The sequence below is a fragment of the Medicago truncatula genome, chromosome 3 (assembly GCF_003473485.1).
Source record: "Medicago truncatula cultivar Jemalong A17 chromosome 3, MtrunA17r5.0-ANR, whole genome shotgun sequence".
In the NCBI taxonomy this organism is placed as follows: domain Eukaryota; kingdom Viridiplantae; phylum Streptophyta; class Magnoliopsida; order Fabales; family Fabaceae; genus Medicago; species Medicago truncatula.
In genome coordinates this window covers 30,104,900-30,131,115 of record NC_053044.1, presented here as the reverse complement: position 1 = coordinate 30,131,115, position 26,216 = coordinate 30,104,900, and the positions used below count along the sequence as shown (strand labels likewise).

Genomic DNA, 26,216 nt, shown 5'->3' with positions numbered 1-26,216 from the left:
TCTTGAGGTTTAAATCTGGACCTCTGGATTCATCCAACGGTCCAGATTAAACCCTGCTGAGTCTTTTTTTATTTCTTTTTTTAACTGTTTTTTTTTCTCTCTTTTTATTTTTAAAATGCTGTTTTTACACATTTTTTTGACATTTTTGTGTTTAGAAAAATTCCTAAAAATTCTTACATATTTCTTGATGTATTTTATTTTTATTTCTTTTTCTCTCTTTTCTTTTTCTTTTTGATTGTTTCTTTTTCTTTTTCATGTTTAAAATTGATAAAAATATATGTGTTTTTTTTTTTGTGTCAAGAAATAAAGTGTAAAATATTCCTATAATTGTGTTATAATGCTTGGCTTGTATGTGTCCTTATTTTCACATTATAGCTCAAAATCAAACCCCTTTAACATTGCTATGATGAAAGAATTATAAGTCATGTGCATGTCTAAGTGTCATACCTAATTCTAGGCATATTTTGTCATTTTATTTCTTTTCATTGTTCTTTTCTTTTTGTTATCTTATTTCAATATTGCTTCTTTTTTTTACTATTTTATGCCTTATGGTACTAACCATTTCATTTCATGTCTCATTCATCCCATGAGCATTTCACCTCTCCCATTTCAATTTCTCATAGTTTAGACATTATCTCTTTTTTCTTTTCTTCTTAATTTCTATGTTAAGATGGTTATGTAATATTTTAGGCTAGTTTAAATTCATCTTTTAAATTCTTGCAAGACCATAGCATGTATTTAGGACTCGATGTAAAGGACTATGGACACTATAAGTGATGTACACCGACACGAGCACCGACACATGCACACACCCCACATGGATATGCTAGATGCATGATTAGGGAATGTATGTTTAGATGTATGTTTAGGTTTTACAACGCTTAGACAAAAATCATTTTCCCAAAAAATGTGAATAACCTCACTTGAAAACTTTTTTTCTAAAATAGGAGTCAAAACTCCTCATTTTCCTTTTGTTTTCTTAAGTAAAAAATCTTAATGAATTTTAATCATATTTAGACTTTATTTTGCAAAATAACTACTTCCACCTCACATTTTCCAAATCTCATGCCCTTGAGGCCTCTCATCTCCATTCTTCAAAATTCCTTTTTCAAACTTAAAATCAACCAACAAAAGCAAAAACAATTTTCGAGAATGAACTACGTTTGGTTTTGATCCCTTAAAAGGGTACGTAGGCAATGAGTTGAAACTCCTCCAAGCCAAGTAAAATAAAATCTCAATCATCTTCTCTCCCCCATTCTTCACTCAAATAAAACTTCTTTTTAAATAAGTAGGCAATAAAAATAAAGCGTAGAAAGAAACATAGGAGAACGGTTCTTATGGAATACCATAATCGTTCCGGGTGCCTAACACCTTCCCGTAGCGAAAGCGACCCCCGAACTTAGACTCTAAGGGTTTTTTCTCAATTTTGCCCTTCCCAAGAAAAAATAGAGAATATCAAAGATTGAAAGGTTCAAACCTAATTAATGACTTGACACCCGAAAATCGCGATAACATAATGACTTCAATACAAATTTTATTTATGACAAGCATCTTTTAGGTGTTTGTAGCGGATAGTAGAATTCTACTACTGCAAAATCACCTACTGATAAATATCAATCCATCGTGGTTATATCTAAATCTAATAAGAAGAACTCATGCATTCAAAGAAAACTTGATCCTATACTACTCGTTCATAATCTTTCTAATTAATGTTCTTGCTTAAGGTGTTTTTAGAGACTTTTTTTTATCCTAATTTAGAATCTATAGCATGTCCTCTTGTTTTAATCTAATGTTGGACGATCTTTTCTTATTTGGCCCTTAGAATCTATTCCTTGGTTTGGTTTATGACCCCATATATTGTATTTTTACTTTTTTTATTAATATATTTTAACTTAAAAATAAAACATTAAAAACACAAACTAGGACAAAGCGAGAGTCTAGGGTCAACCTTTCTACCCACGACCTTCATTATAATCCTAAATAAAGTAATATTCTTTTACCACAATGAAGATAATCCACACTTAAAGTGACGAAGGAAAACTTGAAACGGAACTCACAGGAACGACAATAAAGTTGTAAAATTGCAAAGGATAAATATCAATGTCTAATTTAAATAAGATGATAATTTTGAATCAAATCCAAAAACATATGGAGGTTCACTTGAAACGTCTCACTACTACGGCAGTAACGATTATATTGCCGATGAAAGCTCTTGATGAGAAATAAAATAGAAATTAATTTTCAACTAAATAATTAAAGGTATTCTTTTTTTTTTTTTGAATAGTTAAAGGTATTCTGATAGACGATATGGTTAGATGAAAAAAAAAGTGATATAACCCAATTAAAGGCCATGACGATCTCTTTAAAATTGAGAGAGAATGGGACAATTTATTTACTGATTATTATTTGGTGCCCTATTTCATTTGATGACTACCATCTTTGAGTACAAAGTCATAACTACATGGACTTGAAATTATTTAAAAAAAAAAACAAATTATTGAGTGACAACACAATAACTAAATAACAACCTATTAAATATTATATCAGGATGTTTGTGTACTCTCATAGGTCTGACATTAAATAAAGAATCATGCGGGATCTATTGACTCAAAGATTCGAACACATTTACATTGGTGCTTTATACATTGCACCCTATGAGAACCAGCCCTGCAATACGTAGCTTTTGGACAATCATAGACATTACGACATCTGATACCCGCTGTAATGAAAAAATAGATTAAAAGAATATAACTAATGAGATGAAATATTGTTTATAAAGTAAAGAAGGAAATTTGAGAAGATTGAAAAGTAGGCTTACCATCAACATTCGTCGAAACAAGAAATAGGTAAATAAATATAGTCATAACGTAAAATAAAATTAAAATTTGAGCCATATTCCTACACCTCCGCCGTTTACCACTTTATATTTTATGAAACTAACACTCTCCTTACGCCATTTAAATAGCTTTAATTATAAAAAAAAAAAAATCAATTAAATAGCTTAAAGTGCTTTTGGAGTTGTGAAAAACTATTTTTAAAACTACCACGGTCAGTAAATATCTTTTAAGTAAATTATTGTTTTTTTGTCAAGTAGTCTAGTAGTTAGAATTCACTTTTTAAAATAAATAAGTACGTAGGGCGTTCGGGATTCGAACCCCGACCCCTGCATATAACAATGTACTGTTCATGTCAACTAAGTTATGGTCACGTGGACAAATAATTGTATTTTCTAATTTGTCCCTTTAGCACACTTAGTAAATAGGCCACTTAAAAAACTTACCAATCAAAAGAATTAAAAAAAAAAATTAATAAATTTTCATAATTTTATAACCCTTCGTGATAGGAAAGGAAAACTCATGGAGATTTTTTTATTGCAAAAATTAGATTAAAAGGGCACTGCATGGAAGAAATGGCATCCCAAGCAGAGCTGTCAAAATGGGCGGCCCGGTTCTAAATGGGCCGGCCCATATTAAAAATTATATATATTTTTTATTTTAAAAAAATACTATAAAACACTGCTATAATTTTTTTATAAATAATATTTTTAATATGTTTAAATAATGTCTAGCACAAAAGTAAATTGTAATCATTTTCGTACAAACGTCGTAAACTAAAACGACGAGGAAAATAATTTTAAATAAATTAGATATGTTATGGTTATAGATATTTATATATTCGATCTTTAAAACTATAAATAACGAAATGAATAAATATAATTTTATATTACATTTATATTTGTGTTAATTCATTGAATTTTCACTTTTGTTTTTTACTTTGATAATCAACTAAGTAAATAATTATTTGAAAAATATATATAATTTATAGAATTTTTTTTGTTATGCGGGCTAACGGGCTACCCGCGGCCCATTCGGGCTAGCCCTAACGGGTACCGGGCTTTTAAGGGCCGGGCTAAAAAGCCCTATTAAAATTCGGGCTCAATATTTTAGACCCAAACCCTATATTTATTCGGGCTAAACGGGCCGGTCCGTTTTGACAGCTCTAAATTCCCAAGACTACCATCTATCATTTGCAGGCACTCCAATAAATAAGATGATAATCAATCATACACTAATTTTAGAGTCATTTAAATAAAATATCATTATTATTTATTGAGTCAAGTAGTGTCGATTAAATTAAGAAGCGTGTTTTGGAGTGAAAAGTGGATCAAAGAAACAAATATCATTCTGGCCTAACAGGAGGTATAAATATGAATAAAGAAGTGGACATTTTGACTCTATAGCTGACCCGATATGAAGAATTGGAATGGAGTTCAATTAGGTATAGGCTTCTAACATGTGGGGTATCACGTAATATAAAAGGCAGCGCACTAACATAAAAACAGTATCATGTTTTGGCACAAAGGGAGATCATACTCTTTGACATCAATGAAAACTTAGTCTTTATTCAGAATTGTTTGTGTTTAATGTTTTTCTTATAATTTTGTATGACTACTAGACCTAACTTGTGAGTTGTATGAATTGATCTTAGAATTTAATTGACTATTAGTCATAGCTATTAAATCTGAACTAATGATTATGTTTAACTTTACATATTAAGCTAGAGATAAAAAATTGTGAGTTATGACTTAGGGATTAACGAACTAAATATTGCTTCCATGGTTAGGAATCGACTTAAGAGATTATAACTTAGGAAAGAGTTTTGACTCAAGAAATTGATCAAAACTATTAGGTTAATCAGTTGTAAAACTAGGTGAACATTGAGAAAGAAGAGGAGCAAATTATTCACAGTGTGCAATAGATGATTTGAAGGCTTGATCATTTATTTTAATCTAATTCTCAAACCAATTTATTTACATTTATTTTAATCAAATTCTCAAACCAATTTATTTACATTGTTTAAAGTTAATGAAATTGTTGAGTAAAAATTAACAGCGGTCCTTGTGGATACGAATTTTATTATTACTTCGATAGTTTTGGTACACTTTCCAAAAGTCTATCAAGTTTTTGGCACCGTTGTCGGGGACTGTTGGATCATTTCGACTTGGAAATTTCGTTATTATTTAAGATTTATGTCTTTACATTTTTGTTTGCATATTGAAAAAATATTATGATTTATGCTCTTCATGACTATTTCATTATGTTTTTCTACTAAAAGGTTTTTCTGAGTTTTGTAGTAATGTGGGATAGCCGACCATCGAATGATTATGAAGAGATCAAATATCCTTTGTTATGAAAAATGGACGATCTCTCTGCATGTAAAGGATTTGAAAGCAAGATTGAGTATGAGTTATGATTTTTGTGAAGGCTATCATAATAGTTACTATTGTGAGGAGCAATTCATAAAAAAAAAAAAGAAGAGCATGAAGTATCAACATAGATTACAACTCTCAACTTCAAACTATTTTAGATTAATTTTTGAGGTCAAATCTAGGTTCATTTGATAAATTTAAAGTTCAATGTGGTGATCTTGTTAAGAAAGCAAATGAATGTGAAAAGAAGTTGGTTGAGATGAAGATTGAGTGTCATGTTATTGTGGTGGGAGAAAATTCATAAGTGATGAGTGTTGATCTCTACTAAAGTCTCAACCAATGGGGTTGAAAGAAACTATTTATTTGCTAAAGGATACATATTCTTCTCTATGGTGGGAGAACTCAAATTCCAAAAGTTTAACAATGGGAGCATGGGAGCATCTGCTTCTTTGTATGAAGTTCATGTAATTCCTACCAAACAAGAGGAAGAAGAAGGATGGTGTATTTTTCTGTCATATTTGTCACCTTAACCGTGGTTGAGGCGTCAAGCTTAATGACGTAAAAGAAAGCTCTTGATGGGAGGCAACCCATCCTTTTTCGAACTTTGTTTGCAGGTATTTCTATTCAGTAAAAAAAACAACAAAAAACAAAAAAAGAAGAAAGAAAAAAAGTGAAAAGATGGACAAAAAAAAATCAATGTCAACATCAGTTATTCTTTTTTTCTTCAGTAACTCGTCTTTGTCAGATGCCAGTCGTGTCAGTTTGATTCTATCTTTCAAAAACTTGTATTGCTTGCTTGTTTATTATTAACAAATTTTCTTGTTTCTTGAAATTTTCCAGTCTCATAATAGATGTTTCTACCAATGATATTTCAAAAGTTCAACAGGGGGCGATGCTTGCAAGGAATTTCAACGGGAAGTATTCGGCAATGAGAAAGTTAGGTAGCCACATCTCATAGAAAACTCATTTTCATTTATTAAGGCCAACATACAAATATCCATCAGAAATAAAATATCATTTGGATTGAAAAGTGGACCAAAGAAACAAATATCATTTGGAAGTTTCTTGCTTGTGTACGTGAGCATTTGGAAGTCTCTTGGAAATGTCCTCTAGCAATTATAATCTTATGTGATTATAGTGAAATTTCTTGGAAGTGCAAAGGGAATGGACTACTCCTAGATTATAGGAGGAACCGATATAAATTGCTTTGTGATTCATGTTAAAAATCCGGGTGTGTCAATTGTTTTTTGAGAAACAATTTATTTTTAAGTAATGTCAATGTTAAAAATCCGGGTGTTAGACTAACCATAATGGTTCTGTTGGAAAACCGCTAAGACCATGAGGTCTCCATGAAGTAACTCAAAGTTGCAACATCCTGTTACATGCAAACCTATATTTTGACCAAGTCAAATTCCTTAACCACTCTTTTGCATTTAAGATCTAAAATCACTTTTATTATTTTGACTATTCATTAAACTTTACTTTTATTGTTGAAACTTTAAATAATTTATTTTATTTGCACACAAACAAGTTGTTTGTTTTGAAAGAAGTTGAAAGTAATAACATAATCCATATGGATACGATATATTTATACTATAATTTAAGGTAGTGTATACATGCCGTTATATATGTGTGTTTTATATTTCACTCTCTATCATACTTTGGAGGTTGTTTATGTTGAAAACACAATTCAACAAAATATTTATAATGTGTCAGGTCATACAGTCGATGCAACTATCCCTGAAAAAAAATTGATTGAAGAATCCCTTTCCGATAACTTTTTTTATGCCAATTGTGATGAAGACAATGAATTAGCCCCTGTTTGGAACAATGTTCAAATGGGCACAAACACACAAGTACAAGCTTACAATTGTACCTTCACAAAAATCACGTTGAGAGTGCATTGAAAAGTGAGAAAGATGATGCAAACTCGAATACAAACACTCTATTAGTGGATGACATTGTTAAAGCTATAGATTTGGCGTAAGATATTGTTGCAGTTGAGGACTTGAAAAGGAAAGTCTTGGCGCATTAGGAGAATGCAACCGCAGATCATAACTGCAATACAAATTTTATGTATGACAAGCATCTTTAAGGTATTGGTAGCATTATGTATGACAAGCATCTTTTAGGAGTTTGTAGCAGATAGTATTATTCTACTACCGCAAAATCACCTATTGATAAATATCATCCATCGTGGTTATATCTAAATCTAATAAGAAGAACTCATGCATTCAAAGAAAACTTGATCCTAATACTCGCTCATAATCTTCTAATTAATCAGCTTGCTTAAGGTGTTTTTAGAGACTTTTTTTTATCCTAATTTAGAATCTATAGCATATCCTCTTGTTTTAATCTAATGTTGGACCATCTTTTCTTATTTGGACTTTAGAATCTATTCCTTGGTTTGGTTTATGTGACGCCATATATTGTATTTTTACTTTTTTATTAATATAATTTAACTTAAAAAATATGAAAAACACAAACTAGGACAAAGTCAGAGTCTAGGGTCAACCTTTCTATGCACAATCTTCATTATACTTCTAAATAAAGTAATCTCCTGAAGAAAATCCACACTTATAGGTGACGAAGTAAAACTTGAAACAAAACTCACGGGAACGATAATAAAGATGTAAAATTGCAAAGGATTAATATCAATGTCTAATTTAAATAAGATGACAAATTTGAATCAAATCCGAAAACATATGGAGGTTCACTTAAAACATCTCACTATTGCGGAAGTAACGATGGTATTGTCGATTTTTAAGTATAAATGATTTGAAAAGTATAGATGAAAGCACTTGATGAGAAGTAAAATAAAAGTTATTTATCAACTAAATATGTCAAGGTATTCTGATAGACGATATGGTTAGATGAAAAAAAAAAGTGATATAACCAAATTAAAGGTTATGACGATATCTCTAAAATCAAGAGAGAATATGACAATTTATTTACACATTATTATTTGTTGCCTTATTTCATTTCATGTCTACCATCTTTGAGTACAAAGTCATAACTACATGGACTTGAAATTATTAAAATAAAATAAAAAATCAAATTATTGAGTGCCAACACAATAACTAAATGGCAACCTATGAAATATTGTATCAAGATGTTTGTGTACGCTCACAGATCTGACACTAAATAAAGAATCATGCGGGATCTATCGGCTCAAAGATTCGAACACATTTACATTGGTGCTTTATACATTGCATATGAGAATCAAGCCAACAAAACGTGTCTTTTGGACAATCAGAGACATGATTACATCTCATACCCGCTGTAATGAAAAAATAGAATAAAAGAATATAAATACTGAGATGAAATATTTTAATTACAAATTAAAGAAGGGAATTTGGGAAGATTGAAAAGTGGGTTTTACCATCAACAGTCGTTGAAACAAGAAATAGGTAAATAAATATAGTCATAACATAAAAAAATTTGAAAATTTGAGCCATATTCCTACACCTTTGCCCTTCAAATTGTTTTACCACTTTATATTTTATGAAACTAACACTCTCCTACTCCAAAAAAAATAATACTAACACTCTCCTTACGCTAATTAAATAGCTTTAATTATAAAAAAAAAAATCAATTAAATAGCTTATTAAAGTGCTTTTGGAGTTCTGAAAAGCTCTTTTTAAAACTAGAGTTGTTATTAAATATCTTTTAAGTAAATCGTTGTTTTTTTTCTTGAAGTAGTCTAGTAACTAGAATTCATTTTTTAAAGTGAATAAATAGGGTGTTCAAAGTTCGTAGTCCGACCCCTACATATAACAATGCACTGTCCATGTCAACTAAATTATGGTCAAGGGGACAAATAATGTGTTTTCTAATTTTATTTTTTTTTTCCTTTAGCACACTTAGTAAATAGACCACTTAAAAAACTTACCAATCAAAAGAATTCATTATTTTTTTTAATAAATTTTCATAGTTTTATAACCCTCTGTGTTAGGAAAGGAAAACTAACATATTTTTTTATAGCAAAAATTAGATTAAAAGGGTTACATGAAAGAAATGACATCCCAAGACCGCGACCTATCATTTTTAGACACCCCGATAAATATATTGACAATCAATCATACATTAGTTTTAGAGTCATTTTTAATTAAGTTTTTAATCTATTTCTATTAGTTTAGTGGTTAATTTAGAGTCATTTGAAATAAAATATCTTTTTTATTTATTGAGTCAAGTAGTGTCCCTTTAATTAAGAAGCGTGTTTTGGAGTGAAAAGTGGACCAAAGAAACAAATATAATTTGGAAGTTTCTTACTTGTGTACTTGAGCATTTGGAAGTCTCTTGGAAGTGTCCTTGAGCAATTGTAATCTTATGTGATTATAGTAAAATTGAAGGGAAATCGATTACCAAAAAAGGCAGCGGAATAAAAAAATTCAATTTCCTTTCCTTGGATCATTACGAATTTGACATGATGAATGATTAGAATGTTACCTCTCAAAGTGCATAAAGGAATCTCGATTACAGCAAAGCAAAAACTAGAGCCTCTACTCGTCCACACGAACAGTGCTCCTCTGGTTCCCGATGCTAGCCAAGCGATCAGAGGTTTGGGAGGATGAGGTTTTTTTTTTTCTCCAGAAAACGTGTAACCTCTGACTTCAACACAAGGGTTCTATTGATAGAACTCCTTGTGTGTTCTGTAAGTCAGAAAACATTATTGGGATTCCGTAAGCCCATTAACACATTTAGCATTTGCTAACTGATTAACGTTATTTGCTAAACGCACCCATCTTATAAGTCTTACTTATATTTTCTCCTTTTGAACGTTCTATTGCGTGTGACCCTATAAGTTCTTGCCACGTTGACAACAATATTAAATCTTATATTTAATATTATAAACAATGAGCGGTATCTAGCAACACATCATTGCTACCAAAGTGACAAGAATGTCAAGTGATATGACAAAACCTTTTCCATGATAATGTTCATGTGTACGCTTACTCCTTTGTCCTCATATTTATATTGATCACAAGACATTGTTTTTATCACCCTTGTATAGATCAATATTTATATTTTTTGATTCCGAAATATACTGAAAAACGGATAAGCCTAATATCTCATGTTGACTTAATTCGGCATGGCCATGCAATTTTACAGTCATATTTCATCAAGAGGCCTAAAGATATATCTCATGTTATGAGAAGAGACAAATACCATCTAGGACACTCATGTCACTCAACATGATTCCTCAAGTACCCATTAACTAACGTTATAGTTATCCTTTTACAGACAACATTTGTATGGAAATAAAGCACTCGAATCCATATGAGAAACATGATGCAAACTCGAATCCAAACATTGTATTAGTGGATCACACTGTTAAAGCTATAGATGTGGTGTAAAGAGAAGGTTAGTAGAAAAGAGAAGAAAAGAAAAGTCTTGGAGCACAAAGAGAAGGTTAGGAGGAATCAACTACATCTTCCTGATCATAACTTCAATACAAATTTTATTTATGACAAGCATCTTTTAGGTGTTTTTAGCGGCTTTTTTTTATCCTAATTTAAAATCTATAGCATGTCCTCTTGTTTTAATCTAATGTTGGACGATCTTTTCTTATTTGGCCTTTAGAATCTATTCCTGTTTGGTTTATGACCCCATATATTGTATTTTTACTTTTTTATTAATATATTTTAACTTAAAAAAACATTAAAAACATAAATTAGGACAAAGTCAGAGTCTAGGGTCAACCTTTCTACCCACAACCTTCATTATACTCCTAAATAAAGTAATCTCCTTATGAAGAAAATCAACACTTAAAGGTGACGAAGGAAAACTTGAAATGAAACTCACAGGAACGATAATAAAGTTGTAAAATTGCAAAGGATTAATATTAATGTCTAAAATTTTGAATCAAATCCAAAAATATATGGAGGTTCACTTAAAACGTTTCACTATTGCGGCAGTAACGATGGTATTGCTGATGAAAGCTCTTGACGAGAAGTAAAATAAAAATTAATTTTCAACTAAATAGTTAAAGGTATTTTGATAGATGATATGGTTAGATGAAAAAAAAAGGTGATATAACCAAATTGAAGGCCATGACGATATCTCTAAAATTAAGAGACAATAGGACAATTTATTTACATTATTATTTGTTGTCTTTTTTCATTTCATGACTACCATTTTGAGTACAAAGTCTTAATTACATGGACTTGAAATTACTAAAAAAAAAACAAATTATTGAGTGCCAACACAATAACTAAATGATAACTTATGAAATATTGTATCAAGATGTTTGTGTACTCTTATAGGTCAGACACTAAATAAAGAATCATGCAAGATCTATTGGCTCAAAGTTTTTAATACATTTACATTGGTGCTTTACACATTCCATATGAGAACCAACATTGCAATACAAACCTTTTGGACATTCAGAGACATCATGACATCTAATACCCGCTGTAATGAAAAATAGAATAAAAGAATATAACTAGATAGGATGAAATATTGTTTACAAAGTATAGAAGAAAATTTGGGAAGATTGAAAAGTGGCTTACCATCAACATTCGTTAAAACCAGAAACAGGTAAATAAATATAATCATAACATAAACAAACTTAAAAATTTGAGCCATATTTCTACACCTCAGCCCTATGCATGTAACAAAATGTTTTTATCACTTTATACAAAACTAACACTCTCCTTACACCAATTAAATAGCTTTAATTCTTAAAAAATAATAATCAATGAAATAGCTTTAAGTGCTTTTGGAGTTGCAAAAAACTCTTTAAAATTAGAATTGTCATTAAATATCTTTTAAGTAAATCAATGTATTTTCTAATTTGTCCCTTTAGCAAACTTATTAAATAGGCCACATAAAAAAAACTTACCAGTAATAAGAATTCATTATTTTTTATTAAATTTCTATAAGTTTATAACCCTTCCTGACGGGAAAGGAAAACTCACAGATTTTTTTTATTGCAAAAATTTGACTAAAATGGCATTACATGGAAGAAAAGACACTCCAAGACCACACCTATCATTTGCAGCACTCCAATAAAAATATTAAAATAAAATTAAAAATAAGAGTACTTGGGGGAACTAGACCATAACTGATGGAAACAATCATGTGAACAAACAACAATTGTTTATCTAAAATATTAGTTTTTTATTAAATTGGTCACTATGAATGTATTTTTATTTTTATTTTGATGGGAAAGTTTTAGGGTGGTTGTTTAAGTACAACTCAATAAATAGTTGCATGCACAATAATATATAAGGAATAATAATCATTTTAGTTTTTGAACGTGTGTAACAAATAATCATAGTAGTTCTTAAATTTGACGGAATTCATGTAGTAATTGTTATGTTTGTTCAATATATATATAGCGACGTTTGATTGTGAGATGAAAGAAAGAGCGTAAGCAAGAATAAAAATGTAAGAAAGATAATGAGTTTCTTTTATTGTTTTGTTTGGCTGAAGAGAAAGGCAAGAGTTGAATTAAGAAAATAAATTTCATAATTTAATTATTTTTTAATACATTTATTAACTCAATCTCTTTATATATCAATTCGGACCGCCGGACCGGAGTGATTTTTAAAAATTATAGTGGAAAATGAAACTCTCATAAAAAAAAAGTTCTTTTAAAATGTGTATAAACTTTTCTTTCTTATACAGCTGCATTTCTCATAGCGAGCATTCACAAATTCACGATCGAAGCCTAATTACAAAAATCATGTCTTTTTAATGAGGAATGATATTTGAACATCATTTTTGTACAACCAACAACTTTTTTACTATTTTTTAATATATTTTTACTGATTTTGATTTGCGTGCTTCTCACATTGTCAAAGGTTGTTGCATAAATTGTACAAATAACATAACTCCTTTTTAATATACACAAACAAAAAATCATTGTCATGAAAAGCAACTCTATGATTTTAATTTGTTGTTGTTGTAAGAAGATTCAGTGTGGGTCACTTGTTTATTAGGACTAAATTTTTTTAGAATAATAAATAAATCCCATCATCACAGTCTCCTGAATGCAAACCATGACTTAGCGCATTCATCAATTTTACATAATAAAATCCAAAAGCTTAATTTGATGTACCAAAAAAATAAAAAAATCCAAAAGCTTAATTTGTTATTTTATTGAACAAAGCCACTAACCAAGACTTTGAAAAATGGTCCCTCAAAAAAAAAAATTGAAAAATGGTATATTTGGAAAGGAAATATAATATATATCATACAGTGGGGGTTATTAAGTGAAATATTTTTTATTAGTTATAACATATTTGAGATCAGTACGTAGGAGTAACTACCAAAATATAAAAAAAAAGGAATAAAGGAAAAATATTACCATTATATATTTAAATCAGTTTTTCTATTTGACCTTTTTACTTCATTTGTTCACAACTTTTAGTTCTTTGTGAGAATTTTATTTTGCATACATGATACATCATAAAGACTAAATAGTATCATAGATTGTAAAACAACAATGATTCTTCTTACCAAATAACAAAAGCAACTAGTTGAATAACAAAATCAAATACCATTAAAAATATTAGAAAACAATGCTGAAAAATAAAAACTAAAATAAAAACAACAAGCCATTTCTTGAGGACGCACCAATAGTAAAGAAAAACTAAATAAATTAAAATTAAACTAATAACAAGTCATTTATTGCTAGAGGTGGAACAATGCTTCATCCATGCTTATCATACAATTACAAATCCTGCCTTGACAAACAAGAATTGATGAATACCCTATCAACATCTATTCGATCTAGAGAGTGATCTTGTTCTTAACATTGATGAAATTGATTCCCTATTGTTGTCAGGTAGAGTGACACTACAATTAAGATTTAAGAATCCAAACACAACAAGTCCGAGGAATCAAAGTTTAATATCAAGCAAGGCATTCCTCATACAAAATTATCATCAACAACAAATTAATCATTTGGGATGATGCTCCAATGACGAACGGGTTGTGTTTTGAACCCTTAGATAAATGTATTTCATTTTAAGAATCATAAAACCTTCATATACCATTTGGAGGAGTGTTGTGGTTATATGACCGTGACGAAAATTCTACTAATAATTTCTAGGGCATCCAAATAGGATGTAACAAATGCTACGATAAACTCGTCGTACTGTGGGCTTTCGCAAAGTTCTTCCTAATGCCAAGTCTCGAACCGACAACCACAAGGATGAAGTGGAATCTCACAACCAAATGAACTGTCGGTAATTTGGCTTCGGTAAAGTTCTTCGTTTAACAAAGAACATGAAATTATTTTTGGACATCAACAAAGGACATGAGACTTGGAAGTGAACCATCTGATGCTCAAAGGACATGTAGGCAGAAATACAACTACTAGATGATATGCTAATCCATAAAATTGAAGTGGGTTTGACGAAATGATCAATTTTGCTTATCCTGATTTGTTGAATAACATGTCTAGTATGTCAGGAAGTGATTTAGCAACAATTTAAGGTTCACTAACAATGTAATGACCTGAACAAGGTATGAGAACTGTGCATGCTAACTCTTGCAAGATAATTTGCAGCTCAACAATAGCTTTCCTAGCAAGGTAGAAAAATGTAAATAATTTTGCTTAAAATTTGCAACGAAGTCCCAACATAGATAGAATTGAAGACTTGCCTCTGGATACAAATTGCAACAGTCAGGTCAAACATCATCACAACATGCGTAAACCTTATGAAGCAAGTGGCATAGTCCTCATCGTTTATATCTGGGTTTACATGTAATTCCTTTTGAAGCACAAAAATATATGTGCGACTAAATGCCTTGTTCGAGATTGGCAAACAATTGCAACCTTCGGAGGATTCATTGCATGCTAATCCTTTCTTGGCCACAGGCAGGAAAACTGTGGACGAGTAGTACCTGTCGGCCGTCATGCATCCTTCCATCACGGATTCTTCAAATCATTCCGCACCTAAATATCAATCATAAATTTCTATTATAGTATTCATTCATGTGTCTCTTGCTCCTTGATTCACATGTGATTTATGACAGCATGTTAAAACCATGTTGTCTAGTGTGTGTGTGTGTGTGTGTGTGTTTATAAATATAAATATATAAAAGAAGTATAGTAAAGACATTCATCTTACGTTGGAGACATTGAGAAATATAAAAAGCTCAAGCAGTGGGTAATGATTTATCTTAACATTACATGTTTTTTGCTTACCACTGGTTCCAAATATTATGTACAACATCTCATAAACAAAAACTAACTTTGAATGAATATCTTATACAGCTTCTTTCTATATGCATGAAGCTCTACATACTTCACGGCAAAGCAGGAAAATTTCCATGAAAAAAAAATAATTTAAGAGCATGACCAAAGTTTAGTGCCACAATATACTTAAGGCAACTCCTTCTCTGGTGGTGATCTTAACAATCGGTACCTTGTTTTCTTTACAGCATAATCAATCATTGAGATTAGTAAATCTCATGAATTTACCACCTGACCAACAACTACAGTAATATCATCAAGCTTTCCACCTGTTTACAATAGAAATTAAAAGTAAGAGTCGGCAACATATAGATAGAAAATAAAAATTATTTTAGAATTAGCTCTGCCACACCTGTCAATTTCATTCCAAGAACTTTCTTCCACCATGGAGCTTCAAAACCCTGTAAAATTATTGACAATACATCAAAAAAGAAAAAGATAGTTCATAAAATTGTTTTGCTTTTTTTATTTGCCCATCTATTTTACGCAAACTATTTTTTTAGACCGTGTTTCAACCTTTTTGGTGTTTCTTGCCGACAATATCTTTTTACTAACGCTTAGTACGACTGTCAACTTGTTCAGTGATTGCAACTCTTTTAAAACTAAGAATGTCACTTACCTATTAAGAAGTCATTATCCAAAACTGACAATCATAAAATAATGCATCATTTTAAATAATCTCTGTTTTTGTAAAGCAAATGAAATTTAGTTACAAACTTATTTCTTTACCTTGGCCCTTGCCTCCAATGAATACGGAGAATCAAAATTCGAATCCATTGAATGACTGTTTGCCAAGTTAGCTAATGCCTTTGCTAGCAACAACATGAATTGTGAATCAGTGAAATTCCTACAGTTGATCGCAATCCTCAAACTGATCAACAAAGAAGAAGGACAATACCAGCCTCGGAAACCTCTTTGTTTGCAACGGTTAGAGCAATTTCATGGTCAAAAACATTATCAAAAAGCCCATCAGATCCCATGACAATTGTGTCTCCTTCCATCAACTCCACATTACTTACCTGTTTCTCTGTCAAGGTTAGTAAAAGAAAATATAACAGAAATACATTTATATCAGGTGTGAAATGAGACTATATCTCCTTTGGGAAATTGTGTATTATGTTGTGACTCAATATGAAAACACATAACTTAGCCTTCACGCAAGCCAAGAAACTAAACTATTAACAGAAATAGAAGAAAGAGTTTAGAGGGAACTAATGTACAACAATAACTATGGAAAATAATAACAAAGGAACTGGACCCATTAACCCAAAGCCAATATTTTGGCTGACCCATGAGCCCAAAAATTCTATGCAAAATCGAAACTTAAGATTGAAGTTGTGTCTGGTGTCCGCCACCGACATGAAAATGACACAGGCAGTTACATTCATAGCAAAGAAACATTATACAAAATCGAAACTTCAGATTGAAGTTGTGTCTGGAATCACTTCTATTTTATGAGATTATTATCGGTGTTTATGTGTGTCAATGTCGCTTTTGGTATTTGCATTTGTATTTTCATAGCAAAAAACATTATACAAATACTCCCTCCGTCTCAGACAAGTGTAGCATTTAGGTTGTGCAAAGTTCTTAAGGAAATGATCAGTTGTATATTAATGGTGAAATTAATATCATTTACTAAAACACTCTTATTTTGAAACAGAGAAAAAAATGCAAAAGTGACACTTATTATGAGACGGAGGGAGGAGTGTTGTTGCGTAGCATCGGATTATTCTAGGAGTATTAATATTAGTTATTTAGTTGCCTGTCTCAATCTTAGCAAGAAAGTTTAGGTGGTTGCGGTCTGTGCTTATTTTCCCTTTTCTCTCCATTAACTATTTCACATACACAAATCTTGCTTATTTTGAATAGTGAAGTGAAGACAGATAGAGGAATAGGAAAAATAAATTAAGTTAATGATATAATAGTAGTTACAATTGCTAAATGTTACCATTGCATCAAGGTATGTTTGGCCAACCCTCTCAGAGCTCAGTTGGTATGGGCAGTCAAAGTAATGTTCTTGTGGAGAAGTGGAAAAGATTACTTGACCTGGAAAGGGAACACCGGGAAATTCAAGTTCTCAACATTCAAAGTTTCAAAGTGTTTTCGATGAGGAAAAAAATATATAGAGAAGATTAAATAACTCCTTTTATAACATGAGATATTACCATTACGGATAACTCGTAATCCACAATCACCAACATTGGCAATCTTCAGATTCCCATTCTTTTCTAGCATAGCAACGATGCTTCACAGAATCACAGACAAGAAATTGTTGAGGCATATATATTGTGGTAGAATAGTTTAAAAATTAAAATGCATATCAATGTTTGATCTTTTTACTCCAAATTGGCAACCTAAATAAAAGAGGATAAACTTACACAGTTGCTGAGCCTGTAGAGAATGTAGCAGCATGTGCTTTCCTTATAAGAATCTGAGGATCATTATTCACCTGCAAAATCCACCAATATTCAACAAATAAACATGTCTGTTACTTTGTTACCAAACAACACGCATATAGCCATTCTTATTAAAGACAAAAAAGCAGATATCATTCTAAATTTCAAAAGAATGAATGTAACTGGAAAGCAAATATGATGTTATTTTAGGAATACTCATAATCAGTATCTGCGTTTAGGTTATGGTACCTCCTCATCTTGTACAAAATTATAAGCATTAGCCATCAATTCACGTGGGAATAATGAAGGATCTACGTCCTCTTCAGCCCAACTGTGAAGCATAACACAAAAACACGTTGAGACAAATTGTAAAGACAAAGTCAAGTTGGAACAATATGATACATAACAACACCATCTAAATTTATAACTGAATAACAAATTTAAGTGTTTATCTTTCTTGAGCAAAACAAAGTCAAGTGTTTATTGTGGGTGTTGTTTTATGTTTGTTTAACGATAGTAATGCCTTGTTTGCAGAAACAATTTAGCACCTGTTTGTTTTTACGTTTAGATGGCCCCAAACGTACGTCTAATGTAACGCTACAAATTGTAGCTTCCATATTTTCACCGCAAAAATACATTGGGACGCGAGAATTTTAGCCCTACCATAGATTAAAATAAAGCTTATAATATATTTGTTTACAAATTGTAGCTTCCATATTTTCACCTTTATAAGCTTATAATATATTTGTTTATCATATAAGAGCTTATATATAAGCTATTTCTATTCTACAACAAAAGATTAAAATAAAGTCAAATTGTTTTTATTTTTATTTTTGAAACTCGATATCCGGTCCAAAAGACCGACTACTCCCAGGACCAATCCTGAGACTCAAATTGTGTTTAGCTTTCTAATAAACTATAAACTATTTTCATAAACTATCCTAGAAAGCATGTAGAAATAAGCTCAAAACAGTTTATAAACATGTCATAAGTTGTTTCCGTAAGTTCTTCCACTAGGAAAGAATGAGACAGTAAGTAGCATACCCAGAGACACCATCAGCAACAGCAATAACTCCACCATTATAGTTACTCACAAAGAAAGCATCTTCCCCACCTTTCTCAACCTTCAAGAAACACCACAACTTTAACAAGTAACAAATACACAAAAAAACATGTAACTTATGTTAACTATAGAATCACTATTACCTTTTTTGGATGTGGAATAAGGCAAGTCCCAAAAGAAAATGAAACCTCTGATGACCTATAAAACAAAACCAAAACCCAATTTTAACATAGACCTAAAAAAGTTATTAAGCATTAATAGTCACACAAAAAATGAAGAGTTTACTAACCTAATTACAGGGTTAAGTTCAGAAGAATGAGAAGAAGAGAAAACTACTCTTTTCCTTCTCTTAGCATTTTCATCAATAGAAGATATGTAATGAATGAGTGGTTGAGATTGACAATGAGAATTTGACACCATCACAGCTCTCAATATTGAAATAGCCATTCTTTACCACTTCAACTTCAATTCCCTCTATCCTTCACATTCACACACTGCCATGAAAATCAAAATTTATCATGATTTTTTTTATACAAGGAACATAATATATAAATATCATATATGAATATATTTAATTAAATTCATAAGTAACACAACAAGCACCAGTGGTCTAGTGGTAGAATAGTACCCTGCCACGGTACAGACCCGGGTTCGATTCCCGGCTGGTGCAATTGTTTTTTATTTTTATTATTATTATTTATACTAATAATTAAAAAAAGTAGTATTTATTTCTTCGTGTTTCTTTCTTCTTCATTTTCCACTCTTCTTCTTCGCTTTCATATTTCAAATTGCAGTAATGAACAGTGCCACCGTTGAATCAATCGAAGGTATTTTTTTTCTTTAATTTTTTTGCTAAAAAAAAAACTATTTACTGCTTTATGAATTGATTTAATTTTTTTGTTTATTGGTAGAAAACGGAAACGGAAGCGATTCAGACGTGAATTCCGATGATGCTACGGAATACTATCAACCAATATCCGCCGTCGACGACGACGGTAGTTCAGACGGAGAAAACGCGAATGATTTCCATCAAATTCCGAACGGATACACTGCGCACGGTGGAGCGGAGAACGGGATCTCGATGCTGGATCTGAACGACGACGAGGAGGAAGAGGAGGAGAGAAGCGGAGAAGAGGTTGAAAATGAGATTCAGAGAGCGTTGAGGGAAGAGGAGAGAAGAAGGATTGCACCGTTGACGGCGGAGAATGCGACGAGGGTGATGGAAGCGATGCGGGGGATTTCGTTTGCTGGAGAGGCTCCGAGATGGGTTTCGGAAGTTCCGGAGGAGCGTTGGATTGATCAGATTCGTAGACGGAGACAATCATCAAATACTTGAAGAATTGGATATGCAGATTCATGCTTTTTTTTTTTTTTTTCCTTCATTTTGATTATGGATTTGTATTCTTTTTACGTTATTTAGTTGTTAAAAAAATTTGTGTTTTGGGAAGAAGATGAATAACGTGATTTCTCATTCATATTCTCATTTCAGCTTTGGTAGATTACTTACTATTTTACCAATTAAACACACATGTAACCCAGAAGTGCTTAGATAAGATGGCTTTAAAACTCTTGAGGGGAGTTTGTCGTCTACTTGGTCTTCACAATTGCGTGCGGGGCGATACCGGTTTACACAAAACTTAAAAACACAGTAAAACAACTTAAATTCTTTTATAGTAGATCTAGAGTGAATGATTATAAATTATTACTCCTTCCGTCCCTAATTATAAGAGCCTTTTGAGATTTTTTTGTCTTTTTTTATAAGACCCCTTTGTTATTTTCAACTACATTAATTATTTCTTTACATACATGCCCTTATTTATTATACATCTTTTTCTTCAATCAGCAATAAGTAGCATATGGAAAACATAAACTAACCTTCTCTCTTAAGGATAAAATTGTAAAAACAACAGTGATTACAAACAACTTTAATACAAATATCCGCTTTCTTAATTCCCGTGATTTTAGCAAAGCAAAAGGGTCTTATAATTAGGGACGGAGGGAGTATTATTTAAGAATTTTGGATTGGTGAGACAAGAAATCTATCGCTTAGATTTGATCAAACATGTGTGTTTGGATCGGCGTCCAGCTTCATTTTTTGACGTAACAATGCTATTGCACTGTTAAACTTCAGAAGCAAGAAATCTAAGCTTCTACGTTAGTGTGGGTTTTCACCATGGTTTTAGCATTTATACTGGAGAATCAAACATTAACTAAACTCTGCTTGTTTCCGGGTCCAAGATCAAAAGGCAATAGATGTGTCGTTTGTTTTCGCGGCAAAAAGGAAGCTAGATGCATGGCTGCGGTGACCAAACTCAAAATCAGACATTAAATAAATTTAATTGTACTTAAAATAAGTATTCACCATTGCCATTTCAAATTTTCAACCAACAATTATTTCATCTAAAATTTATTGGTACAGAGATTAGAGTACAACATTATACAAGAGTATAAAATTATATAAATGAAATAAAATTCTATGCGACAATAACAAACACTAATCTAACTTGTTCAAAATAGAACCGATTGGTGGATTAAGCTTTTTTAACTTCAAATCTGACCGAAGTTGCTCTTTGCACAGACGTTTCAAGTTCCGTGTTTCTCTTTGATTTAGGGTCTCACACATTTTCTCGTGAAAAAAGAGATGCAATATTGTAGTTGTTTGCATTGGAAGCCACACAAGTAGCAAGGTATTGCAAACTTTTTAAGCACCTATGTTTTCAATCTCAGCACCTTTGTCCATTCTTTTGACAATTCCAGCAATAACCTGAAGCGTCCAGAGAAACAAAAATTAGCAGATTTGCAACACTAGAAGATTTGACTGAGATTCAAGAATGATGATAGTATAGGCTGTATAAACTTTCTACCTTTCCAGGTCCCAATTCATAGCCTTTCTTCAGCCCCTTGGATAGAAGAGTCTTCACAGTTGTTTCCCATTGAACAGGGGAAGTAACCTGCCAATAGCATTGGAATCACAATTATTTCAAACCATATATTCACGTTCGACAGGAACAAGTATCAAAAGCATACCTGTCGTGCCAATATCCTCTTTATTGTGTCAGGATCTGTGTGCGGCAGAGCATTCACATTGGAAATGACTGGTATTCTTGGGGTTCTAATGTCTGTCGATGCCAATGCAGCTTCCAATCTTGACACGGCAGGTTCCATAAAACTAGTATGGAAAGCTCCCGCAACAGCTAAGCGCACCTGCCACGGTAACAAAAAGGCATTATTACTTTGCAAAAGGTGTTATAAAAAATAAATAAATAAATAATGTTAGGGAGCAAAACCATACAGTCATTCGAGCCTTGAAAGACTTTGCTTTGGCTTCCACCGCTTCTATTCCTTTTATGCCTCCAGAGACAGCATAGTTTCCCTATCAAAATATAACACAATTAATTCTAAAGCAGTAATTTATCATAAAATTTAGAAACAATTTTCCCTAAGCTTGCTAAAAGCCAGATCCACAAGAACCTTACTGGACATAGGTAATTGGCAATCTGAACCTTCTCAGCTTCAGGCACTTCCTGATTCGCTGCATCACACAACTGCTGGACTTTTTCTGAGTCCAATCCTACCACACTAACCATGGCACTTTTAACAGCATCAGAAGCATCCTGGATAAAGAACAACAGTTATTCTCGTGAATGCAAATTATATCAAAGAAGTTGGTGTAATACTGCAAGTTAGACAAGAAACTAAACCAGCTACCACAGATTACCTGCATGGCTTCACCCCTCAGTTTCACCAATTTCAGTCCATCTTCAAAGCTTACAAATCAAAATAAATACATGGGTCAAGAGCATGTAAATCAAGAAAAAGTTGAACTTAGAAAAAACACTCAAGTACATTTCTGTCAACCAATTTATAAGGCAAAATCACGTAAGGAAGATACTTATTCATTAGCCATACATACAAGCTTGGCAAGCTGAAAACATAGTCCTAACTTCTCATAGATGGTATAGTGGTGTACTACCACCAATAAAATCATTTACTAGATTTTTATGACTGATGTGACTTAAACTATAAGCCTTGAATTATTTATATAAAGAAAACCTCCTTGTTGGGTCACTCACACGTATCCACTTTGTCTTCCTAATTCCACCGCCATCATCAAAGAAAAGGTGTAACTAATTGCATGGTAAAACAAGGGCACCACATATGCTGTAACTACATATTGCTCTTTTTCAAATAATTTCTTGATACATGGGGAAAAATGGAGGCAATGAAGGGGAAGGTGGGAAGCAATAGAAAATATATGGTAATTAATAGTTACTGTTATGAACTCACCTGAAAGCCCCAGCAAATGCCAGAGCAGTATATTCTCCCAGGCTCAAACCGCATGTAACATCAACAGAATCAATAATCTGCTCACCTCCCTCACGTGCCCGAAGTAGCTCAACAGCAGCAAGACTTGTGACATACAGGGCAGGCTGAAGAACCAACGGATTAGATGGTAATTACATCTATGCCTCTATGCCCTTTATAAACAAATAATTCCATGGAGAACAGAGTGATGTATGCATTCTAGTGTACAAAAGATTTATATATACTATCAAACCGATGTTTGCCTCTTTATTCTTTTAAAATCTTGATTATAGAGGAGGTCAAAGGTCTGATGAGGATGGAATGGAATGCTCAAGTGCAGACAATGTGGTCTAGTTAGACTACTATTTCGTCGTTAAAGTTAACAGAAAAAAGTTTTAAATCAGAGATTTCGAGGTAAATGCTCTCTATCAGGGAGCTTAAAAAATCATTAATCCATGTAGCCAACCCCTCCTAATATGGAAATGCTTGGCTTCTGGGGTTGTAATATTTCTAATTGGGTGAAATATAATAGACAAAGGCACAAATCAATCTTTGAATTTGATTCTGAAGTGGTCGAAAAGAAGTGATTTCTGTTTATTCAACTTCTGATCGTTAAGCAGATATTTTCTTGACCAACTCATGTTATATTGTAATGGCACATTGATCTATAGTTTTAAAACATCTATACTTGATCAACAAGCATGAACCAATGACTCTCTAGTCTCAAATTTCTGGCATACTATGTCAGCTATCATTTATGCACATAAAAATGATACTTGCTTTCGACTTAATGTAAAAGAAGTCTAAGGAATCTTTTGTAACTAAACATAGACTATCTTAAGAAGTAAATAATTAGCACATAAATAAAAATTAGCATTATTCTTAGTTAAGTAAGAGCCAACAGTAGAAGTTTTTTTATTATTAAATACAGTAAATCATCAATATGAGTTTATAACAATATTGAACTACATTTTATATCATTCATCTAACACTGATGATATGTTTGGATATTAGTGATGGGTGGGGTGCCATATAATTAGGATCCGGATTCAGTAACTTTGTGGCGCCAAAGTTACCATAAATTTTAACTCATATAAACTATTAGAATGATCTGATGCTTCATATTGTGCCATCTGCCTTTACCATTTATTAAATAATTGAAAATTAAGAAAACAAAATCTCCATCTTCTCCCTCTGTCGTACAGCCTTCGTCCACTACCACCAACACAAGCACAATATTGTTTCTGATGTACCTCCCTGTGCCTCCACCGTCACCGTCTCACCGATCCAGATGTGCTTTGCTTTAACAAGCCATAAATAAAACCTCTTTAATAAACTATTTTCACCACCATAATCTCTTCGCCATCATTTTCAACAACATCCAATCGGTGTTGGCTATTAAATTCAAACCAGTATATACATTAAATAGTCTCGCCAATTACACGATTATGCTCTGATCTTTTACTTTTTAAAGTTATAATTTATAAAATTAATATTTACTCATGACAACTTAGTAATATGTTGTTCTGTGGTGCCTTTGTCTTGTACAACTCAAGAAAATATTTTTCAGCGAGAAATCTAAAAACTTGTGTGACTTTTCTGTGATGTAACCACCAATGCTCATCATCTTAAATTGTTAGTTGTGTTCCATATTTCGGTGGTCGGAGTCTACAGCCACAATTTGGAGTGGTCAAGTCAAGACGGTGGCGGAAGTTGAGTCACAGGAGGTAGTCGAGCAAGACAATAGTTCTCAGAGTTAGTGACGGTGGTTTGGTCGGCAAACTTGGACGGCGTCATAGCAGAGGAGCTGAAAAAGCAACGTGTCTTGTGTTGTCTTAATTTTGAATTATTTAACAAATGGCAAAGGCAGATGACACAATATGAAGCATTAAATCATTCCGATGGTTTATATGAGTTTAAATTAAAGTTATGGGAACTTTTGCGCCACAAAGTTATTGAATCCGTTTCCATATCATTATCGTACACTGTTTAGATATTTTATTGATAGACTGAATAATAACTTCCTTTCTGTTGTTTGGGAGGCAGAATTAATGGTTAAGAAACTAGCATAATAAGTTGATTCCATCTCAATCTTCCTAAACTTAGGCGAATAGAAATATCGACATTGGATGAAATGTGATCAAATCGAGTCCCATCGGTTTTTTTTTTTTAACTTCAAAATAGGTTTCATCTAATTTCATGCTGCTCCATCATATCATATTATAAACGATCTAAACAATGTCACCTAATGTCGTTCCACTCAGTTTCACTTCATTCAGCCTTCCACCTCAATAAAACAATAGTCCAGGATATATCAAATAAGAACCTTGATTCCTAACATAACAAAATCCTTGAAACATACCTGACTAATAACTGTTGAATTCAGTTTTTCCTTTGGCCCATTAATGCATACATCAAGAAGATCAAACCTAAATACATAATACAAAACAAAACATATTAAAAAATTAATCTTGACCAAAAATAGTTGTAATTTAAAAGTAATAATTACTAAGTACCCCAAAATCTCATTGGCTTTCTTGTACAAAAGTGCAGCAGCAGGAACACTTTGAGCTTCTTTTCCCATTCCAACAGCTTGTGCACCCTACACAATCAAATCAAATCAAATCAAATAATTCCCAGTTCCAATTTCAATCAAAATTAATTAAATTAATCGTTTTTTTGGCAATGCAATGCGGAAAATGTACCTGCCCAGGGAAGAGAAATGCATTGGAGACTTTATAATCAGCTACAGAAGCTTCATGGATGGAAGATTGAGATCCAGTGGAGATGGTAGCGAAAACCCTAGATTTAGGGAAATTATGGTTTTTAAGAGTGTGGGTTCGTTGTGGTAAGAAGATAGGGGAAAAAGAGGGAAGAGTGAGAGAAGAAGACATTGTAGAGATGGAAAAAGAAGAAGGGTTGTGGAGAATACGAGAATGGTGAAACAAATGTTGCATTCAAATGTTGGATTTATGGGTTTTGTTACAGTGATGACGGAGATTACAAGTGTTTTTTGTCTTCAACACCAAAGAA

At 32.2% G+C, this 26,216-nt stretch overlaps 3 protein-coding genes, 2 long non-coding RNA genes and 1 other non-coding gene across 7 annotated transcripts; 2 read left to right on the top strand and 4 right to left on the bottom strand.

The window, feature by feature from the left end:
- Positions 1-2,368: 2,368 nt before the first annotated feature.
- LOC11415390 (uncharacterized) lies at positions 2,369-2,960 on the bottom strand. Its single transcript, XR_003010348.2, has 2 exons — positions 2,819-2,960; positions 2,369-2,719 (listed from the first exon to the last, which is right to left on the bottom strand). It is a non-coding gene; the product is annotated as an uncharacterized lncRNA (long non-coding RNA).
- Positions 2,961-8,131: 5,171 nt separating this feature from the next.
- On the bottom strand, positions 8,132-8,751 carry LOC11410790 (uncharacterized). The gene is made up of 2 exons (XR_003010256.2): positions 8,592-8,751; positions 8,132-8,489 (listed from the first exon to the last, which is right to left on the bottom strand). It is a non-coding gene; the product is annotated as an uncharacterized lncRNA (long non-coding RNA).
- A 6,567-nt stretch (positions 8,752-15,318) lies between these two features.
- Positions 15,319-19,397, bottom strand: LOC11406806 (probable protein phosphatase 2C 26). 2 transcript variants are annotated; one of them, XM_003599253.3, is made up of 11 exons: positions 19,168-19,397; positions 19,022-19,076; positions 18,860-18,939; positions 18,065-18,146; positions 17,798-17,868; positions 17,585-17,664; positions 17,368-17,465; positions 16,318-16,438; positions 16,149-16,231; positions 15,772-15,820; positions 15,319-15,688 (listed from the first exon to the last, which is right to left on the bottom strand). In XM_003599253.3, the coding sequence occupies exons 1-11, from the start codon at positions 19,323-19,325 to the stop codon at positions 15,636-15,638; spliced, it is 930 nt and encodes a 309-aa protein (XP_003599301.1). In that variant the 5' UTR covers positions 19,326-19,397; the 3' UTR covers positions 15,319-15,635. The 2 variants fall into 2 exon arrangements, 1 of the variants encoding a protein (XP_003599301.1); XR_003010183.2 differs by having other exon boundaries at positions 15,666-15,688; positions 16,149-16,226.
- Positions 19,398-19,477: 80 nt separating this feature from the next.
- On the top strand, positions 19,478-19,548 carry TRNAG-GCC (transfer RNA glycine (anticodon GCC)). Its single transcript has one exon. It is a non-coding gene; the product is annotated as a tRNA-Gly (tRNA).
- Positions 19,549-19,570: 22 nt separating this feature from the next.
- Positions 19,571-20,361, top strand: LOC11420456 (uncharacterized). Its single transcript, XM_003599254.4, has 2 exons — positions 19,571-19,705; positions 19,790-20,361. Exons 1-2 carry the CDS (start codon positions 19,675-19,677, stop codon positions 20,212-20,214), a joined length of 456 nt encoding a protein of 151 aa, XP_003599302.1. The 5' UTR covers positions 19,571-19,674; the 3' UTR covers positions 20,215-20,361.
- An 851-nt stretch (positions 20,362-21,212) lies between these two features.
- LOC11405229 (malonyl CoA-acyl carrier protein transacylase) lies at positions 21,213-26,216 on the bottom strand. The gene is made up of 10 exons (XM_003599255.4): positions 25,889-26,216; positions 25,700-25,785; positions 25,546-25,612; positions 23,166-23,308; positions 22,597-22,645; positions 22,355-22,492; positions 22,171-22,251; positions 21,906-22,082; positions 21,743-21,829; positions 21,213-21,642 (listed from the first exon to the last, which is right to left on the bottom strand). Exons 1-10 carry the CDS (start codon positions 26,138-26,140, stop codon positions 21,580-21,582), a joined length of 1,143 nt encoding a protein of 380 aa, XP_003599303.2. The 5' UTR covers positions 26,141-26,216; the 3' UTR covers positions 21,213-21,579.